The sequence below is a fragment of the Vespa crabro genome, chromosome 9, assembly GCF_910589235.1.
Source record: "Vespa crabro chromosome 9, iyVesCrab1.2, whole genome shotgun sequence".
In the NCBI taxonomy this organism is placed as follows: Eukaryota; Metazoa; Arthropoda; class Insecta; order Hymenoptera; family Vespidae; genus Vespa; species Vespa crabro.
This window is the reverse complement of record NC_060963.1, coordinates 8,439,422-8,457,578: the sequence shown is the minus strand read 5'-3', so window position 1 is coordinate 8,457,578 and position 18,157 is coordinate 8,439,422. Positions and strand designations below refer to the sequence as shown.

The 18,157-nt window shown below is 31.9% G+C and overlaps 3 protein-coding genes across 5 annotated transcripts; 2 read left to right on the top strand and 1 right to left on the bottom strand.

Moving 5' to 3' along the window:
* The first annotated feature begins 294 nt into the window (after nucleotides 1–294).
* LOC124427002 (inactive selenide, water dikinase-like protein) lies at nucleotides 295–6,482 on the top strand. 2 transcript variants are annotated; one of them, XM_046969395.1, is made up of 6 exons: nucleotides 295–547; nucleotides 3,105–3,209; nucleotides 3,355–3,616; nucleotides 3,745–3,935; nucleotides 4,077–4,321; nucleotides 4,557–6,482. In XM_046969395.1, the coding sequence occupies exons 1-6, from the start codon at nucleotides 310–312 to the stop codon at nucleotides 4,707–4,709; spliced, it is 1,194 nt and encodes a 397-aa protein (XP_046825351.1). In that variant the 5' UTR covers nucleotides 295–309; the 3' UTR covers nucleotides 4,710–6,482. The 2 variants fall into 2 exon arrangements, with proteins under 2 accessions (XP_046825351.1, XP_046825350.1); XM_046969394.1 differs by lacking the exon at nucleotides 295–547 and adding an exon at nucleotides 1,577–2,221.
* Nucleotides 6,483–6,618: 136 nt separating this feature from the next.
* Nucleotides 6,619–12,324, top strand: LOC124427003 (GTP:AMP phosphotransferase AK3, mitochondrial). The gene is made up of 4 exons (XM_046969396.1): nucleotides 6,619–7,646; nucleotides 10,796–10,915; nucleotides 11,019–11,191; nucleotides 11,462–12,324. Exons 1-4 carry the CDS (start codon nucleotides 7,403–7,405, stop codon nucleotides 11,666–11,668), a joined length of 744 nt encoding a protein of 247 aa, XP_046825352.1. The 5' UTR covers nucleotides 6,619–7,402; the 3' UTR covers nucleotides 11,669–12,324.
* A 51-nt stretch (nucleotides 12,325–12,375) lies between these two features.
* LOC124427001 (cysteine protease ATG4D) lies at nucleotides 12,376–17,385 on the bottom strand. 2 transcript variants are annotated; one of them, XM_046969392.1, is made up of 7 exons: nucleotides 16,699–17,385; nucleotides 15,847–15,958; nucleotides 15,388–15,561; nucleotides 14,968–15,312; nucleotides 14,613–14,894; nucleotides 14,131–14,531; nucleotides 12,376–13,948 (listed from the first exon to the last, which is right to left on the bottom strand). In XM_046969392.1, the coding sequence occupies exons 2-7, from the start codon at nucleotides 15,881–15,883 to the stop codon at nucleotides 13,748–13,750; spliced, it is 1,440 nt and encodes a 479-aa protein (XP_046825348.1). In that variant the 5' UTR covers nucleotides 15,884–15,958; nucleotides 16,699–17,385; the 3' UTR covers nucleotides 12,376–13,747. The 2 variants fall into 2 exon arrangements, with proteins under 2 accessions (XP_046825348.1, XP_046825347.1); XM_046969391.1 differs by lacking the exon at nucleotides 16,699–17,385 and having other exon boundaries at nucleotides 15,847–16,665.
* Between the last annotated feature and the right edge of the window lie 772 nt (nucleotides 17,386–18,157).

Here is an 18,157-nt window from a genome sequence, read left to right as displayed (position 1 = left end):
AAAAGTATGCGATTTAGCAATTTCAGAAGAATACCGAATGAGAAGCTTTTACGCGTATATATACTTTGTTCTTCTTCGTGCAGTTACTTCGTTGAAATGACTAACAATAGAATTAAAATATCAAGCTATAACGAATTCGTTCAGTTAAAAATAAATGTAAATTACTTCTTATATTGTTCAATAAAATTAATTGGTATTAAACATTTAATTTGCTTGTTTAAGCACCGATTTTCAAACGATCCGATGTAAGTATGATAATGAAAGAGAATTCCTTTTAACGTGTCGGATTGATTGTAAATAATCTCCGACATGATGGAAAGATCTCTTGGAACTCTGCATGAACAGAGTGTTATCGCCATTTTGCGCGGGAAACATTGCAAAGGTAGAGAGAGCGAGAGAGAGCGAGAGAGAGAGAGAAAGAGACAAGTCCTACGATCGCTTGGCGAACGAGCAGCATTCCAAGACGACCATCGCCCGCATAGTGCACTCTGCCAACGACAGTTCGGCAATGAATATCGTAATCGTATTAAGGTGACTAAATTAAAAAGTAAGTTAAACGTATCTTTTATGGCTTTTATAAAGGAAACGTTTAACAAGAAAAAAATTGTTATTAGCATGGAATGTTGCATGGAACAAAAAAGAAAGAAGAAAAAAAAAAAGAACGATCAGACTAATTTTTTCTTTGTCAATATTCACAAAACCGAGTTTATTCGAATACTAATCATTTTATAGTTTATGTTTACTGCTTGAAAACAAATAGGATCAAAAAAAAAATAAAAAACGCAGACAAATTTTCATTATTGAGAACCACTGTCAAAGACGTCGGACTTGTAATTGGCGTGATATTCATAAGAGAAATGAAAGTATCAGTTATGACGATAAAAAAAATGTAAGCTTATTAGCATTTTTGGTAAATGACACTTGAGCCTACGTAAATTAATTCCGGTATATAAAATCTTATAAATCTATCAGTCCATAACAAATGTAATCGACCGGCGTTACTCATATATCTGAATACGAATCAGCAATCGTAACGTATAAGAATAGCTTACGTTTACATGTTTCGTATTTTCTCTAGTCTCAAATCAGCATCTGTATCAATAAGTACGTAAACATTTTTATAAATCAAAAAAAGAAAATCTTTATCTTATTATAATCGTAAAGATTACATTTGGAATATGATCAGAATAATTTCACACTGTATGGATCCTCTTTAATCTATTATGTCACGAGTTATTAATTAATCGAAATTAAATGAAACGAAATTGAAATTAAAAATATTTCTGTGCTTTCAATAAAAAATATTTATCATAAAATCAAGCGTCTTTCTCTAAATTCGACCGTCGTTGGTCGAACTTTAGATGAGTGAAGTATATGTAAGAAGGAAAGAGAGAAACACCGTCGAAAATATTGTTTAAAATGAAGCGTGAGGAGGCTTTGTTACAGTGGCGAAACGATACTTTAGATACGGACCTGAAGGATCGTTGATTAATACGCATGCGCCAATTCGAAAGGACCAATCAGAAAGGTGCAACGCCACGGTAGGGGCATCGTGGGGGCTCACGGTGGCCTTGCGCGTTCTCTCAGCTCCGTGAACGTTGGAGGCGCGTCCATTTTGTCGACGCGTACGATCCCGGTTAGTCGACGCCGGTGTAGAGTATAATTCACGTTCGATGTGAGTTCACAGCCACGGGGCGGTTATAGTCGTGTAGGGTCAATCGCGAGCAGTGGCTGTCTGTCGGCGGCGTACCGTATCATATAATTTACGTCTTTCGATTCGTTGAGTAGGTCTGTTTGTAAACGTGTGTGAGAACTCTGTAGAAGGGCAGTCGCTTAGAAGATTATCAAGGAAAACTCGAAAACCTAATAGACCTATCAAAAGATTTTTTTTTTCTTTTCCGTCTATCGCGTCTTCTTTCGAGATTTTGGGACAAGATGGCGGAGATACAGGGAACCCCGGTAGCTCAGGACGCCCTGTCCGTCGTACAGCTGGAACTTGGTGGTAATCCAAATGCCTTGGCGTTGCGCAGGCCGTTCGACCCAGTGGCACATGATCTCGATGCGACCTTCCGCTTAACGCGGTTCGCCGACCTAAAAGGATGAGGGTGTAAAGTCCCTCAGGAGGTTCTTGGGAAACTCCTAGAGGGACTACAGGCCGACGATAATGCCGCACAGGATCATGAACATGCCCACTTTATGCATATGGCCATTCCGCGCATCGGTGAGTTATGCTTATGCGTAATTAAACACACGCGAGCACGCGCCCGCGCCAAGTGCACTTATGAATACACGCGGCTGAACATGATTGTGTAAGAGTTGCATTTCTATAAAGATGTGCCTCTTTTCCTTTTTTTTCATTCTACATCTATCTTCTTCCGTCGTCGATCATTTTATTTGCGATTTATTTCCTCCTTCAATTCCATTTATAGCGAATTTATATTCGGTTTTATCGATTCTTACTTTTCTACGTTGAATTCGTATTTTCGTATTTTATTATCATCAATTATTTAAGATTATTAAATATAAAAAATTTTATTCCAACCTAACGGAAAAATAATTTCGACTGTCGTAAAAATTTCGAAAATTTGCATTAAGGGATCGATCATAATAGGAAAATTCCATTGTATAGAAAGGGTTGGGGGGACGAGTATATTCGATCCAGCCCTATTTAATATGGCGGCCAATACAACCACATCTCCCGCCTCTTTTCTCCCACGCTACCGGAAGTACAGATGTTCTCAACTTTTTTGTATGAATTATTGGCGCGATAAATATACTGAATATTATAAAATGTTATATGACATAATAAGTACGAGTCATATCTTGAAATATTGTTTATAATGATTCCTATAACTTTGCACGTCATTCTTTTAGTTAATAAACTGACTATTTCTAGAGTCCCTGCTAATACAATGAAATAAATTATGTATAAAGTACTCTAAAGAACAGCGGGTAGAAAAATGTTTAAAGATTTTCCATACTGATATGCATTTAATTGGTACTCTAGTCTATATATCAACTCCTCTTACAAGTATATATCTTTTCTTTATGATTTTATTTTGGTTTGTGAAATTGTTCCTAATTCATTATATTTATTGTTTCAGGCATTGGTATGGATTCTTCCGTAACTCCTTTAAGACATGGCGGACTAAGCTTGGTACAAACAACAGATTTTTTCTATCCACTAGTCGATGATCCCTATATGATGGGTAAGATATACATCAATGCGAGTAATATGGAACTCTTTGATTTATGTTTATAATTATGCCTTATGACATACTTAAATTTTATTTTACATTCTAGGAATATTGTTTTGTAGTTTCTTTTATCATTGTTATTGGAGTATTTTTGCAGGAAAAATTGCATGCGCCAATGTCATCAGTGATTTATATGCCATGGGAGTCACTGAATGTGACAATATGTTAATGTTGTTGGGTGTCAGTACAAAAATGACAGAAAAAGAGCGCGACGTTGTTGTTCCATTAATTATGAGAGGTTTTAAAGATTCAGCATTGGAAGCTGGAACAACTGTTACTGGTGGTCAAACAGTTGTTAATCCTTGGTGTACAATAGGTGGTGTTGCTTCTACCGTTTGTCAACCAAACGAATATATTGTGTATGTTTAGAATTTTTCATTGCGATGATTATATTTTTATAGTATTCATTTTAACGAAAAGATGAAGAAATACAAATAATATTGAAAGATCTTTTATGACAAAAATTATAAGCATATAAAATATGTAGACCAGATAATGCAGTGGTTGGCGATGTACTTGTGTTAACAAAACCTCTTGGTACGCAAGTTGCTGTAAATGCGCATCAATGGCTGGACCAACCTGATCGTTGGAATAGAATTAAACTTGTTGTTAGTGAAGATGATGTAAGGAAAGCTTATCAACGAGCAATGGATAGTATGGCTCGATTAAACAGAATAGGTATATTACGAGAAAAATATATTTCATTATATCATGTTATATACATGATATATGTGTGTTTGTGTATATATACATATGTACTTTGTTTAAAATATTTATGGAATAAGATTTTATCATAAATATATTTGAAATTAATTGCAGCTGCGAGATTAATGCATAAATATAATGCACATGGAGCAACGGACGTTACAGGCTTTGGCCTTTTAGGGCATGCACAAAACCTCGCAAAACACCAGAAAAATGAAGTCTCCTTCGTTATCCATAATTTACCTGTTATTGCGAAGATGGCAGCGGTAGCTAAAGCTTGCGGTAACATGTTTCAATTACTTCAAGGACATTCTGCTGAAACAAGCGGCGGGCTTCTTATATGCCTTCCTCGAGAACAGGTTTTTATATAGAATTTCTCGTATACCTGCTAATACAGTAGAGTATTTATTTTTCGTTTAATACTCTAAAGAAAAGCAGGTAGATAAACATTTAGAGACACCCATGCTGATTTGCTATTGTAGCATTTTAGTGTTGTCAATTCTCTTACAATTTAAATCATAATTTTTGCTTAAATAGTAAGTCATATTTATTGACTTATCGTGACCTTTACAAATTACTTATTTCTTTTATTAGGCGGCTGCATATTGCAAAGATATAGAGAAACAAGAGGGTTATCAAGCGTGGATAATTGGTATTGTGGAAAAAGGAAATCGTACTGCTAGAATAATCGATAAACCTCGAGTAATCGAGGTACCAGCCAAGGAAAAGGATGGAGAGCTCTGGTAAAATGGCCGAAGATTCTCATTCGTTCTTTCTATACATTTATATATTTAGATAGCACACTGGAACACGCGACATACAATTAATAACACAATCGAATTACACGTGCAGGATTTAAGAAATCTAAGCCTCCAATTTATTCAATTTATTTCACTTTTGCTTTTGCTTGACAAAAATATTATCTCGTTATGATAATAGCATTTTACAAATATGTTTTTTTTTCTTTTTTCTATTCTTTTTTTTCCCATAAATCATAGTTTCTTTTTATAACGCAATGAAGCAAAGCTTTCTTCAAATTTTTGTTTTAAATAAAAGTCGACCAAATGTTTCAATAAATAACATTTTAAGACTTATTATTATTTGCGTAGAAAATAATGAATTAATTTTAAATTGGATTATTATGAAAGTAAAAAAGACAAACTAAGGACAAAAGAGGACGCATCTTTGCTATGATTAGTTTACATTTAAGTACACATAAATAAGTATAGCTTAAGGTAGCACTAGACTAACTATGCTTTTATTGCATTTGATCAAACTGGCAATATACTGAATGAAAAGAAAGAGGAATATTGAGTATTCATTAGAGAGGATTCTTAAACCACACGAATGATAAATCACGATCACAGAATGTATAGATATGTATATTTTAAGAATGATAAAATACAATAGAGACTCGATAATATAGGGTGAAAGGCTGTTGTAATGCAATTTACTTATTTTATATGATGGGATATTTAAATGGGAAATTTTATGATAATATCTCTCAAACGTCGCGTTCGAGAAATTATTCAATGACCAGGTTTCAAGGTAATTATGATCCTGACATGAATAATAAATTTGAAGTGGAAAATTACTTCTTTGGCCGAGATACGGTTTAAAATCAAAACTTAAATCCTAGAGTCTCTATTGTGATGTAAGAATTTATATTCGTAGATTGTTGTACATGTTTGTACGTGGCAAATTGTAAGAGAATCTTACAAAAATAGATATATAGAAAGAAGTTCGAAATGATGGGACATACTACTCTTGTAGCATACACAAGATGGGCTTACAAAGTTAAAGAGAGTTTATGAATAAATAAGTATGCCCAATTCATACATATATGGTGTTTTTAACACAGAGACGTGCAAACTTTTTGTCGGAGAAGAATAGATATGGTTCCCATTACTGTTATTCGATTGGTCTTTACTCAAAATATGTTTATCCAGCGTTTTCAAATATTATCATGAGCAATATAATGAGAGTGAATAAACGCTGGAGGGAGAATGTTGGTACGATGAGAGCGAAAAGAATAAAAGAAATTTTATGATGTGAAGATAAATGAGCAATTCGCTCCGCAAAGTTCGCAAGCTAACTTGAACGTCTCTATTTAAATATAAAGAGAGGAGAAATTTGTTTTCCCTCTCTCCCCACACTAACGTTCGTCCTCCTTGTTCACTAGTACTCTTATATGTATAAACTTTATTCAATAATAATGAAAAACAAATTCAAACACGTATATAATATACATATATAGTATGTGAAGAGTATGAAAAGAAAGAATTTGCATCATCGAGTTAAGGAGTGACGATCGCTGTGGTGTTGGTTGGGAAAAGCGGCCTCGGAAAGGCCAATCTAACGACCTCTGTTTTAATGGATAAGGCCTTTTAATTATTGTCTCGTTATACATACACGCTTTTGATAAATTCAAAAAAAAAGAAGAAAAATAAAAAGAAACCGGCACAGGCCCTAACGTTGTATTACTTTTTCATATGAATAAAGTGCTACTTTGTCAATAAATTAATTGAATATTTTTGCAATACTTTCCAGATAGCAAACTTCGAAATGTAATCTTACCTATTTCATTTACATTTCTGTAGCAATTGTTTGCAACGATCTAAGATATTTAAAAAAAAAACTCATGACTTTGTACATATAATGATAAGAAAAGGAATTATCAAGTATAATAATAACAAAGATCTGATAATTAACCCTTTGCGGACTGCCGTCGCGCTCTACATAAACAATCAATTTGGACGAGGAACTCAACATACATTTGATAAAAACAATTGATGGCTGAAAAGACTCATGTGTCCACGTAATTACGTCACTATGGCCGATAAACTCATATGTGCACTGGCTATTTCAAACGACTACCGCGATAACGGCTTAGCCTCGCGAAAGCTTGACTTCAAACCGTACCGTCTGCAAAGGGTTAAAAAAAAAAGAGAAAAAATATTCGATATTTGAATATTACAAAGAGTATGATCATATTGAAAGTAGAGAAATCACAAATTAGAAGAAAAAAGATAGATAATAATATATGCTTTTCTTATCTTTGGGACAAAAAATTTGTAGACGATACTTAAATCATCACAGTAAGTGAACTAGCGGGAGAGAACGATCATACAATAATAAAAACATGTCGCATATGAATGAATCGTTCTATACTGATAGTCTCTGCCTCTCGTAAATAATTCAGTGGTGGGAATATGTTTCTATTGCGTCTGTCAATCGTGTCTCGCGTCTACGAGGATTCGTTGATGGCAATTGAACAATGAATTATATAGAAAACGTGCATATCATAGGTTAAAAGGAAGAAAAATTGGAACGTGTACGAGGATGGCCGAAGACAATGATACGAAGCTAGAACCGAATCTAGAACGAAATTGACCGAGTTTTCACGAATTTAAACGAACCGTAGCGAACGCGAAGACACGATGTATTATAAAACAAGGAAGGAGGAGGAACGTCGTCGACGTTTAGAACGACTTTTAGAGAGGATAGATTTAATGGTAGCGTTATCCACGTGTTGTTTTTCCAAGGCTGCGGCCTTCAGGGCCGTCATACTTGGTGCCCCTGCTTCCGGAAAAGGTACGATCTCATTAAGGATCATCGAACATTTCAACATAATGCATATTTCCAGTGGGGACAAATTACGTTTGCACGTGAAGAATAATACAGGTACGTATATGTAAGTTTCTGTGTATGTAGAACAAAAAAAAAATAAATGAGACGAACGAAACGAAGGAATAAAGTTGTCATCGAGCCGCTCTAACTACCCCTTTCGACTACTTTTCTCGTATCGATTGTTCATCCCCTTCCTTACCAACTGAAATTACGAAAGATACGAATCGACTCGAGTCTACATTGCTTTATTCATATTTCGAATTCTCGATTTTAATTAATCTTTTTTATTCCTCTCATTGAATATTTTAGAAAATTCATTTTTCTGATTTTTTTTTGAGGTTAACTATCCATTAACTTATTGATTCTTTTGCATATTCGAAAAACACGTTATTTCTTTAAGGAGGAAAAAAGTCGATTATAATATTGCGTCATCTATTTTTTCCTTATGGACATTATAATATGTACAATGTGTATATCATCACAAAATAACACATACACACACACATGTATATACATAATTAGGGGGACGGGAAAGTAATGTCATTTCTGCGCATGTCAATATTTGATTGTGATTAAAAATAAAAACTTGTTAAAAATTTATTCGTTTGAATTTAATTTAAGAAAGCGACATTACTTTCCAGTCCCCCTATATATATATATATATATATATATATATATATATATATATATATATGTATGTTCTTTTTACTTGCAACGTTGCCAATCAATGTTGTTTGTCGTAATCTTTTTGAATCGAATTAAAATAATTCGCAAGATCAATGGGCGTGTAACCTTCAGATATCGTAAGAGATAACATTAGATACCTTAAAAGAATTAAATGTTTAATGAGTTGAGAGTGGGTCGATGGACGACAATTTTTATTCGTTGATCTTGGCTTTCTATCAAGAAATTGCATTTCTATCCATTCGCTTGTGGGTATTTTAACGATTCGTTATTACATAACGCGATCGTCGATATTTATCAATCGTTTTTTTTCTAGCTTTATGTATTGTTCAGAGCTGGAAAGAAGCTCGCAGGACAAAACAAGGGCAAGAGGGGTTACTCTGGAAGTCCATCCCACACGCACCTTTGATACTCCCATAATCCCTACTATTCGGCTCTTATGATACATTACACATAGTAGTAAGATTTCCGTATTTACAATTAGATATTAAAAACAAAAAAAGTAAGAATATCGTTTCGTTATGTTAATAACTCTCTGTAATTCAGGGCTACACCCATGATATAAATTCATTTTCGCTCCGTCTCATTTGTTCTTGATACATCTTATTCATTGTATACGTCATTATCGACTAATTAGTATGTGTGACTTTTTCCGCAAATAGCATGATAGAGCCGAAAATGCGTCTGAAAGAAGGGCGTCTCCTTCCATTCTGACCAATTAGACTCATATTCCTTCCACGGGACTTCTTTCCAGCTCTGAACAGTACGTGATATTTCTGCGGGTAAGTTTTTTTCAAAGAAGAAATATATATAAGCTGCAATTATAAATTGACAATTAAAATATAAACAAAAAAAATAAAAAATATAAACAAAGTGAATAATATCATTTTAATGATGTAATCATGTATATGATTTCTTAATCGCTCGTTTGCATAAATATTGTATCAAGTTTCTAATCAAATCGACAATCAAGCGACTAATTATAAGTACTAAACAATTTTGTTGATCAGCTTAACGACTATTCCATGTTTTCGATATGAAATTAAAAATATTTTCTTTCCTTTTTTCTATCTTTCTTTTCTTTTTTTAAATATTCTATATATAGCACCGTTCGTTAGCTTGTCGCTCTTATAAATGCTGCACCCTCGATCGTAACAAGTTCGTTCATTAAAAATTGCGAAAGGGTAATCAATGGCACAGCACGTCAATCTATTTTCAATGTAACACGAGACATCCGTGTGCATGTAAACGAATGTTATGTATATATATATACACATGTATAACACATAATACATTCCATATATATATATAGTAGGGTATATATATAATAGTATATATACATATATGCGTGCGTACGTGAATCGAACTAGATTTCGACATAGTGAAATCGTTACGTTGTATATTTGTTAATTAAAACGTCTCGTAATGGTTTCTTAGATTTCTCTAACATTAATCATTCTCATTTAGGAAATTAAACGACATTGACATCGAGAAAGAGAGAGAGAATATTCATTCGATTGATTATCTTTTTCTTTATATTATACTTTGTACCGCATCATGCTGTCGACGAAAATAAAAAGTTAATAGCAAAGGTCGCATTGATAATTCGTATAAAAACTTTCGTAAAATAATATTGATATCAAGTAAAAAGGAAGAAAAAAACTGACGAAAAAATATGATTCATTATTTTAACATTACGAAATTATCTCATTGTGAAAAACGAACCTAGATCATCGATCTAGATTTAAAGCTTTCTATGGTAATAATGATTTTCAACGATCATCGTCTATTATTTGATATTTTTTTATGATTTAACGATTAACGTATTATGGTTGTTTCACACTGATGGCTGATCATACGATGTCTTTTTCTACTTCTCGGCATACATATCACGTGACTTTTCTACTTGTAAGCGTACTCGTTATACAATACATATGTATTTTATAAGCTGAATAATAATAAAAGAGATCTAAGTTAACAAAATATTTTTATTATATTGATCTATAATATATATTATATATCGAGGTTATAATGTCATGAAATTATTAAAAAATGTTATATAAATATATATATATAGTTTTTTTAATAGTTTTAATATTTTTATTTAATAAAAAGCTATATATATTTATTATAACAATATAATAAAATTAGATAATATATATTATATAATTATCATATATATATATTTTTTTTTTTAAATCTATTTACAAGAATAAAAGATTTTTGTCAAGTGATTTATGAGCTATTCTGTATATATATTATATTATTGTTTATAAGATATATGGAGCATATCTGTATAGGATAGAATACTATATAAAGGCTATTAGAGTATAAATATATATATTATTAAATTATTATTAAATATATATATTATTTGTTTTAATGGTTAGTAAATCGATTTAATACAAATACATATACTTACATAATATATATGTGTCTGTGTATGTACTAACTTCATAATTACCGGTTAATGTATGCGAATGTGCTAATAATTAAATTGTATATTTTCTTCTGAACAGAATTAGGCAAAGAGGTGAAGAAATATCTGGACAGTGGAAGTTTCGTTCCAGACGAAACGATGATTTCCTTAATCGAAAAAGAAATTGAAGCTGTAGGAGATCATAATTGGCTATTAGATGGTGTGTGAAGCATAGTAACTTAGGTGTTCCTTGAAATTAATTATGCTTTTTTAGCAATTGCAATGAAATCTAAATTCGAACGACGACTTGATATTGTTTACAGGATTCCCAAGAACGTTGACTCAGGCGGAAAAGCTGCAAAGAATTCAACCAGCAAATCTTGTCCTGAACCTAATCGTACCTACATCCGTGATTTTAAATCGTGTGAAGAATAGGTGGGTCCATTTACCAAGCGGAAGAATTTACAATATAGGATTTAATGATCCCAAAGTACCGGTAAGTTAAACAATGACAAAATCGTACATTCAAAATGGATCTTGCTATCGTGTTAATAGTATTAATAGGAAGATAATTATCACGTTATACACTTGTTTTTATATCATTTTATCTTTCGATTATATAAGAACCGATTATATGCTTTACCTTGTCGTATATCTGTACATACGTACGTTTAGCGTCGAAATAATACTCAAGGTGATCTATTATTAACATCTTCTAATATGTATATGTGTGCGTGCTTGTGTGTGTATATGTATGTATATATAGGGTAAAGACGATGTGACTGGTGAATCACTTAGCCAAAGAGAGGACGACAAACCGGAAGTAGTGCATAGAAGATTAGAAGAATATTCTGCAAAGACCAAACCGGTGGTAGATTTTTATTGTAATCTTGGAATACTTAAGAATTTTCGAGGTGACACCACCGATGACATATGGCCTTCGATCAAGGAATGTGTTGAACAATTTTTATAATATTTCTTAACCCGAAAGAAAGAAAAGGAAAAATGGGACTTCTTAGTTAAATAATTGCATTGAAAAGTTTAGTTTCCGTTTTAACATTTTTACATTCGATACAAAATATACGCACATTTGTAAATATTTGCCAATATCTACATGTATCATACATCTATGATAAATTAATTGTATTTTCGATATTATATATCGTTGATAATTATCGATGTAATATATTTTTTCTTTTTTTGTCACTTATTATTTGATAATATAATAATATAACATAGACTGAAGGATGAGATAAGTTCATTTCGTACGTCTTGACATTATCAAATTTGATTTAAACAGAAGTACAAGTAAAAAAATATTATCAACTGCATCAAAATTAGAATCTTTTTTGTAAGCTTTAGCTTTAATTGTAAATAAATTGATGCACATATATATTATGTATATATAGCATTAAAACTATTTATAATATATATATGAATCTTCTCTCTTTCTTCTTCCGCTCGCTGTCCATCTCAGCAAAGGAAGGAACTCGAAGCGGAGAGAAAGCGAAATAGCAAGGTGAATATAGTTCTATAAGCTTTCACGGAAGTGTGAAAATATATATATTAAAAGTTTTAGCGCTTGTGTATTATTATGAGATATGATAAAAATAAATTTATAGTTACGTAGAAACTTAATATTATTAACACAACGAGTGCCATTAAAAAAATTAGATAAAGTTTATATGTCTCGCTCAATTTTATTTATAATCTTCTTAACAAATCATTTCCAATGAATATATATATTCAACAGTGTAATATATATGTATATATATCCCATGCACACAGTTTCTATAATCTCGCGTACAATTTCTCTTTCTCTTTCTCAACCATTATCTCAACATTATAAAAGATCAACAAACTCTCGTGATACATCATTTATTTTCCATAACGTAATTACTTAATTTATATACCGAAATGTGATACGTGCAAAATCTTAATGAAAACTTAAAACTAGTGCTATACATAGATTAATTATTATGAATCGGCATAAGCCAGTTTTTAATTCAATTAACGAATAACGGAATTATAGAAAATAAATATATGGAATAGGTTCATTAAAGTTAAAGTCTCTCAATTATTGATGAGTTTCTTTCTAGATATTTTGTAAATCAGACAGACTACTTCAAAGACACGCTATAAATTATTCAATAGTTTGATTTTAATAATAATTGTTAATCATTAATTATATTATTCCCAATGTTGGAATAAATAAATAAATAAATAAATAGTTTTAAATATTGGTGTTGGAGAAATTATTTAATAATCTATAAAAAAAAGATAAAAACAATAAAATCATACATAACAAATAAATCACTCATATAGACAAGTGTATTTACTTGTGTAGACTTAGAAGCTAATGTTATATATGTATATTTCTTGTGTTGTATTTTACAGGAACAGTTTACTCAAGAAATTGAGAAACGCTTATGCATACAAATTGCTATTAATAGCAAAATGTATTCGTACTTGCGATCTACGCAAGTGAGATATCATCTTATATATTATATGAACGAAACAAATAAATATTCTCTCATATATTTAATACAGCTTCGATAACCATAATTTTCCTACAAAATTAAGTTCTACCTTCGTTGCAAAAAAAGGAAAAAGAAAGAACGAAAACAAAAAGGAAGCAATGATTTTGAGATCACGTAACAAAGTAAAAAAAATTGTGCCTTTGTTTAATACTTATTAAAGATCACTGCATCGTTATCGTAACCATCACAGAAGAGATGGTCGGCTTAAACTTCTTTTCCACGCTTAGAAATAATTAGTCAACGCATTTACATCAGTCTCCCGTTATGACATACTATGAGATCTTTCTCAAAAATTCGCCACAAGTTTTGGCGCATTACATTTTAAAACCTTAATAACACTTAACTATGTAATAAAACACAACGGTATGTGTGTTCGATTTATAAGTAATCTAATATTGTTGAATTTATCACTTACGAATATTGGACGAATGAACGAAGGATTACAAATGTCGAACGTAGTACGTACATTGTGTAAGAAATACGTTGTTAGTATTTTTAAGTACATTGAGTTTCTATTTGCTTTTATTTTCTATACATATGAGTTCAAATTCCTCGAACTCATAATGATCTTCGAATGCACCAGGTCGTACAAATAGCGTTGTCGACGGCAATGGATTTTCTCCGACCTCTATGTTTTCTTGTAATTCCTCTCCACTTCCTTCGCAAAATAAAAACATTGGATAATCCGTTTTCTGGGTTTGCGGCATCAGAACCTATAATAAACAAAAAAGGCACTCAGCACAAATAAATTCATATCAAATATTTACTTTCCAGCTATTCTTAAATATCAGTTCATTATTTTTTGTTGTTTATTCATGTGTGGAGAATAAAAGTGTAATTATAAATTAAACAATTGCATAATAATATTCTTTCATACTTATTAAATTAAACTTACATTTTCGATTTTAGTTACAAATTCGTCAAAGGAATTTTTATCGTGTATGTAAAATCCAATGCAACAACTAGGATCCATTTTGGAAAGTACCATTTTTCTAGGTGAGGTACAATGGAATGTCGATAAGGAAAACGTTTCTTTCGACATATCTACGCTTTCTTGACAATAATGTGGATCTAAATGTATCAATTTATCTTCTTGATAACCAATGAAATAAAGAGAATGTCTAGGACGTCCACCAATGATACCAATGCAAAATTCTAACTCCAACAACCTTGTCAAACATGGTATGTAAGTCGGATTTAACTTATCAGTACCAAGTCTTAAAGGTACTAGTAATACAAGAGACCTCCAGCATTCATTTGGAGTTTCGCATAATTTTTTAACATCATCCAAATAGACTGTATAACAAAAATAGAAATAAACATAAATGGTTATAGTGTTAGAATAAAATTATCAATATAATATCTAATCCTATATACCTGCACAGTCTTGAGCAACATAGACGCACAAATTACTAAATTCCCTGTGAGTTTCAGCCGCAGATTTTACTGCTTGGCTTAAAAGATGTGCAACTGACCCAGGCCCATACCAATCTCCTACTTGTTTCCCCGATTGTGCACCAAGTGACACTAGTTTATGAATAGAAAGAGGAGAATGAGGTCCTGGCTGGTCTCCAAACCATTTTATAATCATACGATGTTTCATCTCTTCTTCCTTTTGTTCATCTGTTTTAATTGTTTGATCCGGATACCACCTCCAATCTGTACAGAAAATATTTATTTAAAATTTTATATTATCATAAGAAAATTATATTAATAACAATAAAATCAATACCTCGTCCTAGAAAATGATAAACTAATGCTTGCGCCATCATCATTTGTCCACTACGTAGCATACAACCCCAGCCACAATCTGTAGTAAAAGTAGATCCTCTTAAATTTGGAAATTCTCTTCTATAAGTTAACCATAGACGAGAGATGAAGTCTCTCTTAAATCCTTCGATTCCTTCTTCATAACTAGCAGCATCTATTGCTAATGACACTTCGCTTCCAGTTCCCAATCCAGAGAGAGCTTCGGAAGCTTTTTCTAGAGTATCTTCCAACTGTTTGGGATATCTCTGTCCGAGCAACCATACTGGAGATTCTTTTGAAAAGTTTGTTTTTATTTTTACAGTCCATCCTAAAAAATAAAAAGAAAATGTATAATACTTCTAACAATATAATATAGTATTTAACTATTTTCCTAAATACATACCATATTTCACATTATTCCATATAGAGAGCAATTTTGTTTTAACTTTGTTATCGACCTCTGTTACAACTGCAGAATCATCTAATTGCAATTCATAATTGGAAATTGGGACGATACGTTGAATATCAGAAACATGGTCTGCCGAACTAGAATAATAGCTGTTACTGCTAAAGCCACCTAAAGAACAATATAATATATTTACTTATCTGAATTTAAGAAGTACATAGCTTGCATTATATGAAGAAAGCTTTAATAATCGCGTTAAGAAGTAACCGATATATTACTCAAAATTAATTAAAACATTTATTTTTTATGTATAATTACTGATAAAATCTGATTGTCATATTGAAGATTTTACTTGAAAAAATAAAAAAGAAATATACAATTTTTTGTCGACGCATCGAGTATGAATTAAGTGTTAAAAGAATCACGTAAACGATTAATTTCCATTCGATTACTTACCTAACCTCTCCCGTGCGGCTTGTACTTGTCCCTTCATATCCAAGAAGCAAAGCCCTTTGATAAGTCACACACCAAAAAATCGTGTCTATTCTGTATTCTTGTTAGCATTCAGCTATTTACATTTTCAATTAGTAAGCACTGATAACTAACATTTGTATAAAAAGTACCATTCTTTTTCATCGCATCGTTATAAGAAAAATGACATTTTATTGTCAAGGACAAAAGGGAAATTAACAGTAAAAGGATTATTTCAATGTGCGTCTAGCATATAGATAATAGCTCGTAGAAGGAATACAATACCGAAAAAACTACTTCAAACAATGAACTATTATATCTTTCTTAGTACATAGAATCCAGTGGACAATATTTAGCCATTACAATGAATTTTCGAAATAAATCTCTTGCATAGATATGAACGAAATTGGAGACACACAAAACTTTGCTTCACTAGTTACAGATCAAAAGCGCACTGATTGAAGGAACGCTTCTCGTTACAAAGAAACCGTGGAAATTTAAAGTGTCCGTTACATCGAATTATGCGCCATCTAGTAGCTAATATGAAAATTATCAACGCTTCGTTATATTTAATCGAAGCCGATCCAAACCGAACGAAGGAAACGCGGGATTTTTGATTTTAGAATACATATCTTCGGCTTTATCTTACAGATGATCAACATCCAGAAAATAAGATTAGTTTCGATAAGAAGAAAACAGGAAAATATTTATAAGTTCGACGAACTAGACGTCTTCATCCGTTTTTCCTCAATTAATCGAAGCAGTTCATGAAATATTTGCGCCGTGGTAGGGGAGTAGCGAGAAAGAAGAAATATAACGTAGTTTAAAAATACGTACCGTTGACCCCCTTTTTCTTGGTTACGGAAATATCCTTTTACCAAAAGTCGTTAATCATTCGAGATAAAGACCGACAGGACGTAATGCATTTGGCGCGCCACGTAATTGACGCAACTGATAGATTTCTGGGACGCTTTACAATAATAAGACATGTGTTATACCAAAATCCTTCATTGTATCAATGATATTCACTTTCGATGACTACGCGACAACATTATGATTATTATCTTATCTTAGATTACAACATTTTCTTTATAATCTTTTTATTTTAGCAACGACGTTTCAAAACGATTAGGAAGATAACTTATTCAAAGTTTTATTTATTTACTTATTTATTTTTTCATTTGTAAAAGATAAACACGTTATCTTCCGGAAATAAATGTGAATGCGATTTGTTAATATGTGAGATAAATTTTATGATAACATCGATAACACATGTTTGTACTCAACGCACGTGTATTTGCAATTTTGTGGCAGTTCGCCAAGAAGGTTGATAAATACATATTTCTTTTTTTCATCGATTTTATGGACGCTAATAGAACTTATTTGATGGAAATGTGATTATTTTCTTTTTTATTTTTTTTTTATTTTTCTTCAATCTTATAAATAAATATCAATCTTTCCGCGCACTTGCGTTTATATATACATATATTATATGATTCTAATGTCATTAAATTTTCCGATTTCGTAAAAAGGGAGTATAAATCGATGTAATTTCTTAAGACGGAATTTTAAAGTATAGTTTATATATATATGTATATGTATATATATATATATATATATATATATATATATATTTAATTAATGTTTTTAATATTTAAAGGAAGAAAAATCAACGTGTTCTTAGAATGTGGAAAAAAGATCGAAGGTTTCTACTTGTTGATAAAATTTTTTGAAAAAACGCGATGTTAACGTTAAGCAAACGATATGAGTTCTTCATGTTTGCTCGTACATTGCTAATTTTACGTATATAAGTAAGTGCTACTTACTTTGGTCGTCACTGACGAGACGATTCTAGAATTACCATGTGCCTCTTGTCACGAAATATCCGGTAAGCTTCTCATCAGAATCTCTCTTTCTCTCTCTCTCTTTTTCTTTCTCTCTCTCTCTCTTTCTCTTTCTCTTTCTCTTTCTCTCTCTCTCTCTCTTTCTCTCCCACTGTTTTCCTATTTCTCTCTTTCTCACCTACCTCATTGATTACCTACGTTCGTGCTCGTTCTAAATTTCGCATTGTGCAGCCGCGGCTGATGCGAAATATGAATCAGCTTTATACGAGACATTACACGGTGAAGGAGATTGATGGAAGGAAATGGAACGGTATAATCATGCGGACAATAATCGTCTTCATCGTGCCCATGTCGATCTTCGCGACAATGGACGACCGTCTTTATTGAAAGCTCGAAGGCTATATTAGTTAACCTCCGTTTAATAAATATCACAATAGAAATTCTATGCATAT

Excerpts from the sequence above, each read along its gene's own strand:
- LOC124427002 (XM_046969395.1), top strand. The coding sequence starts at position 310 with ATGATGGAAAGATCTCTTGGAACTCTGCATGAACAGAGTGTTATCGCC. Across the intron at positions 548-3,104 it reads TAAGGTGACTAAATTAAAAA|GCATTGGTATGGATTCTTCC; the intron begins GTAAGTTAAACG and ends TTATTGTTTCAG. Across the intron at positions 4,322-4,556 it reads TATGCCTTCCTCGAGAACAG|GCGGCTGCATATTGCAAAGA; the intron begins GTTTTTATATAG and ends TTCTTTTATTAG.
- LOC124427003 (XM_046969396.1), top strand. The coding sequence starts at position 7,403 with ATGTATTATAAAACAAGGAAGGAGGAGGAACGTCGTCGACGTTTAGAA. Across the intron at positions 10,916-11,018 it reads TCATAATTGGCTATTAGATG|GATTCCCAAGAACGTTGACT; the intron begins GTGTGTGAAGCA and ends TATTGTTTACAG. Across the intron at positions 11,192-11,461 it reads TTAATGATCCCAAAGTACCG|GGTAAAGACGATGTGACTGG; the intron begins GTAAGTTAAACA and ends ATGTATATATAG.
- LOC124427001 (XM_046969392.1), bottom strand. The coding sequence starts at position 15,883 with ATGAAGGGACAAGTACAAGCCGCACGGGAGAGGTTAG. Across the intron at positions 15,562-15,846 it reads AGCCGCACGGGAGAGGTTAG|GTGGCTTTAGCAGTAACAGC; the intron begins GTAAGTAATCGA and ends ATTGTTCTTTAG. Across the intron at positions 13,949-14,130 it reads TTGTAACTAAAATCGAAAAT|GTTCTGATGCCGCAAACCCA; the intron begins GTAAGTTTAATT and ends TGTTTATTATAG.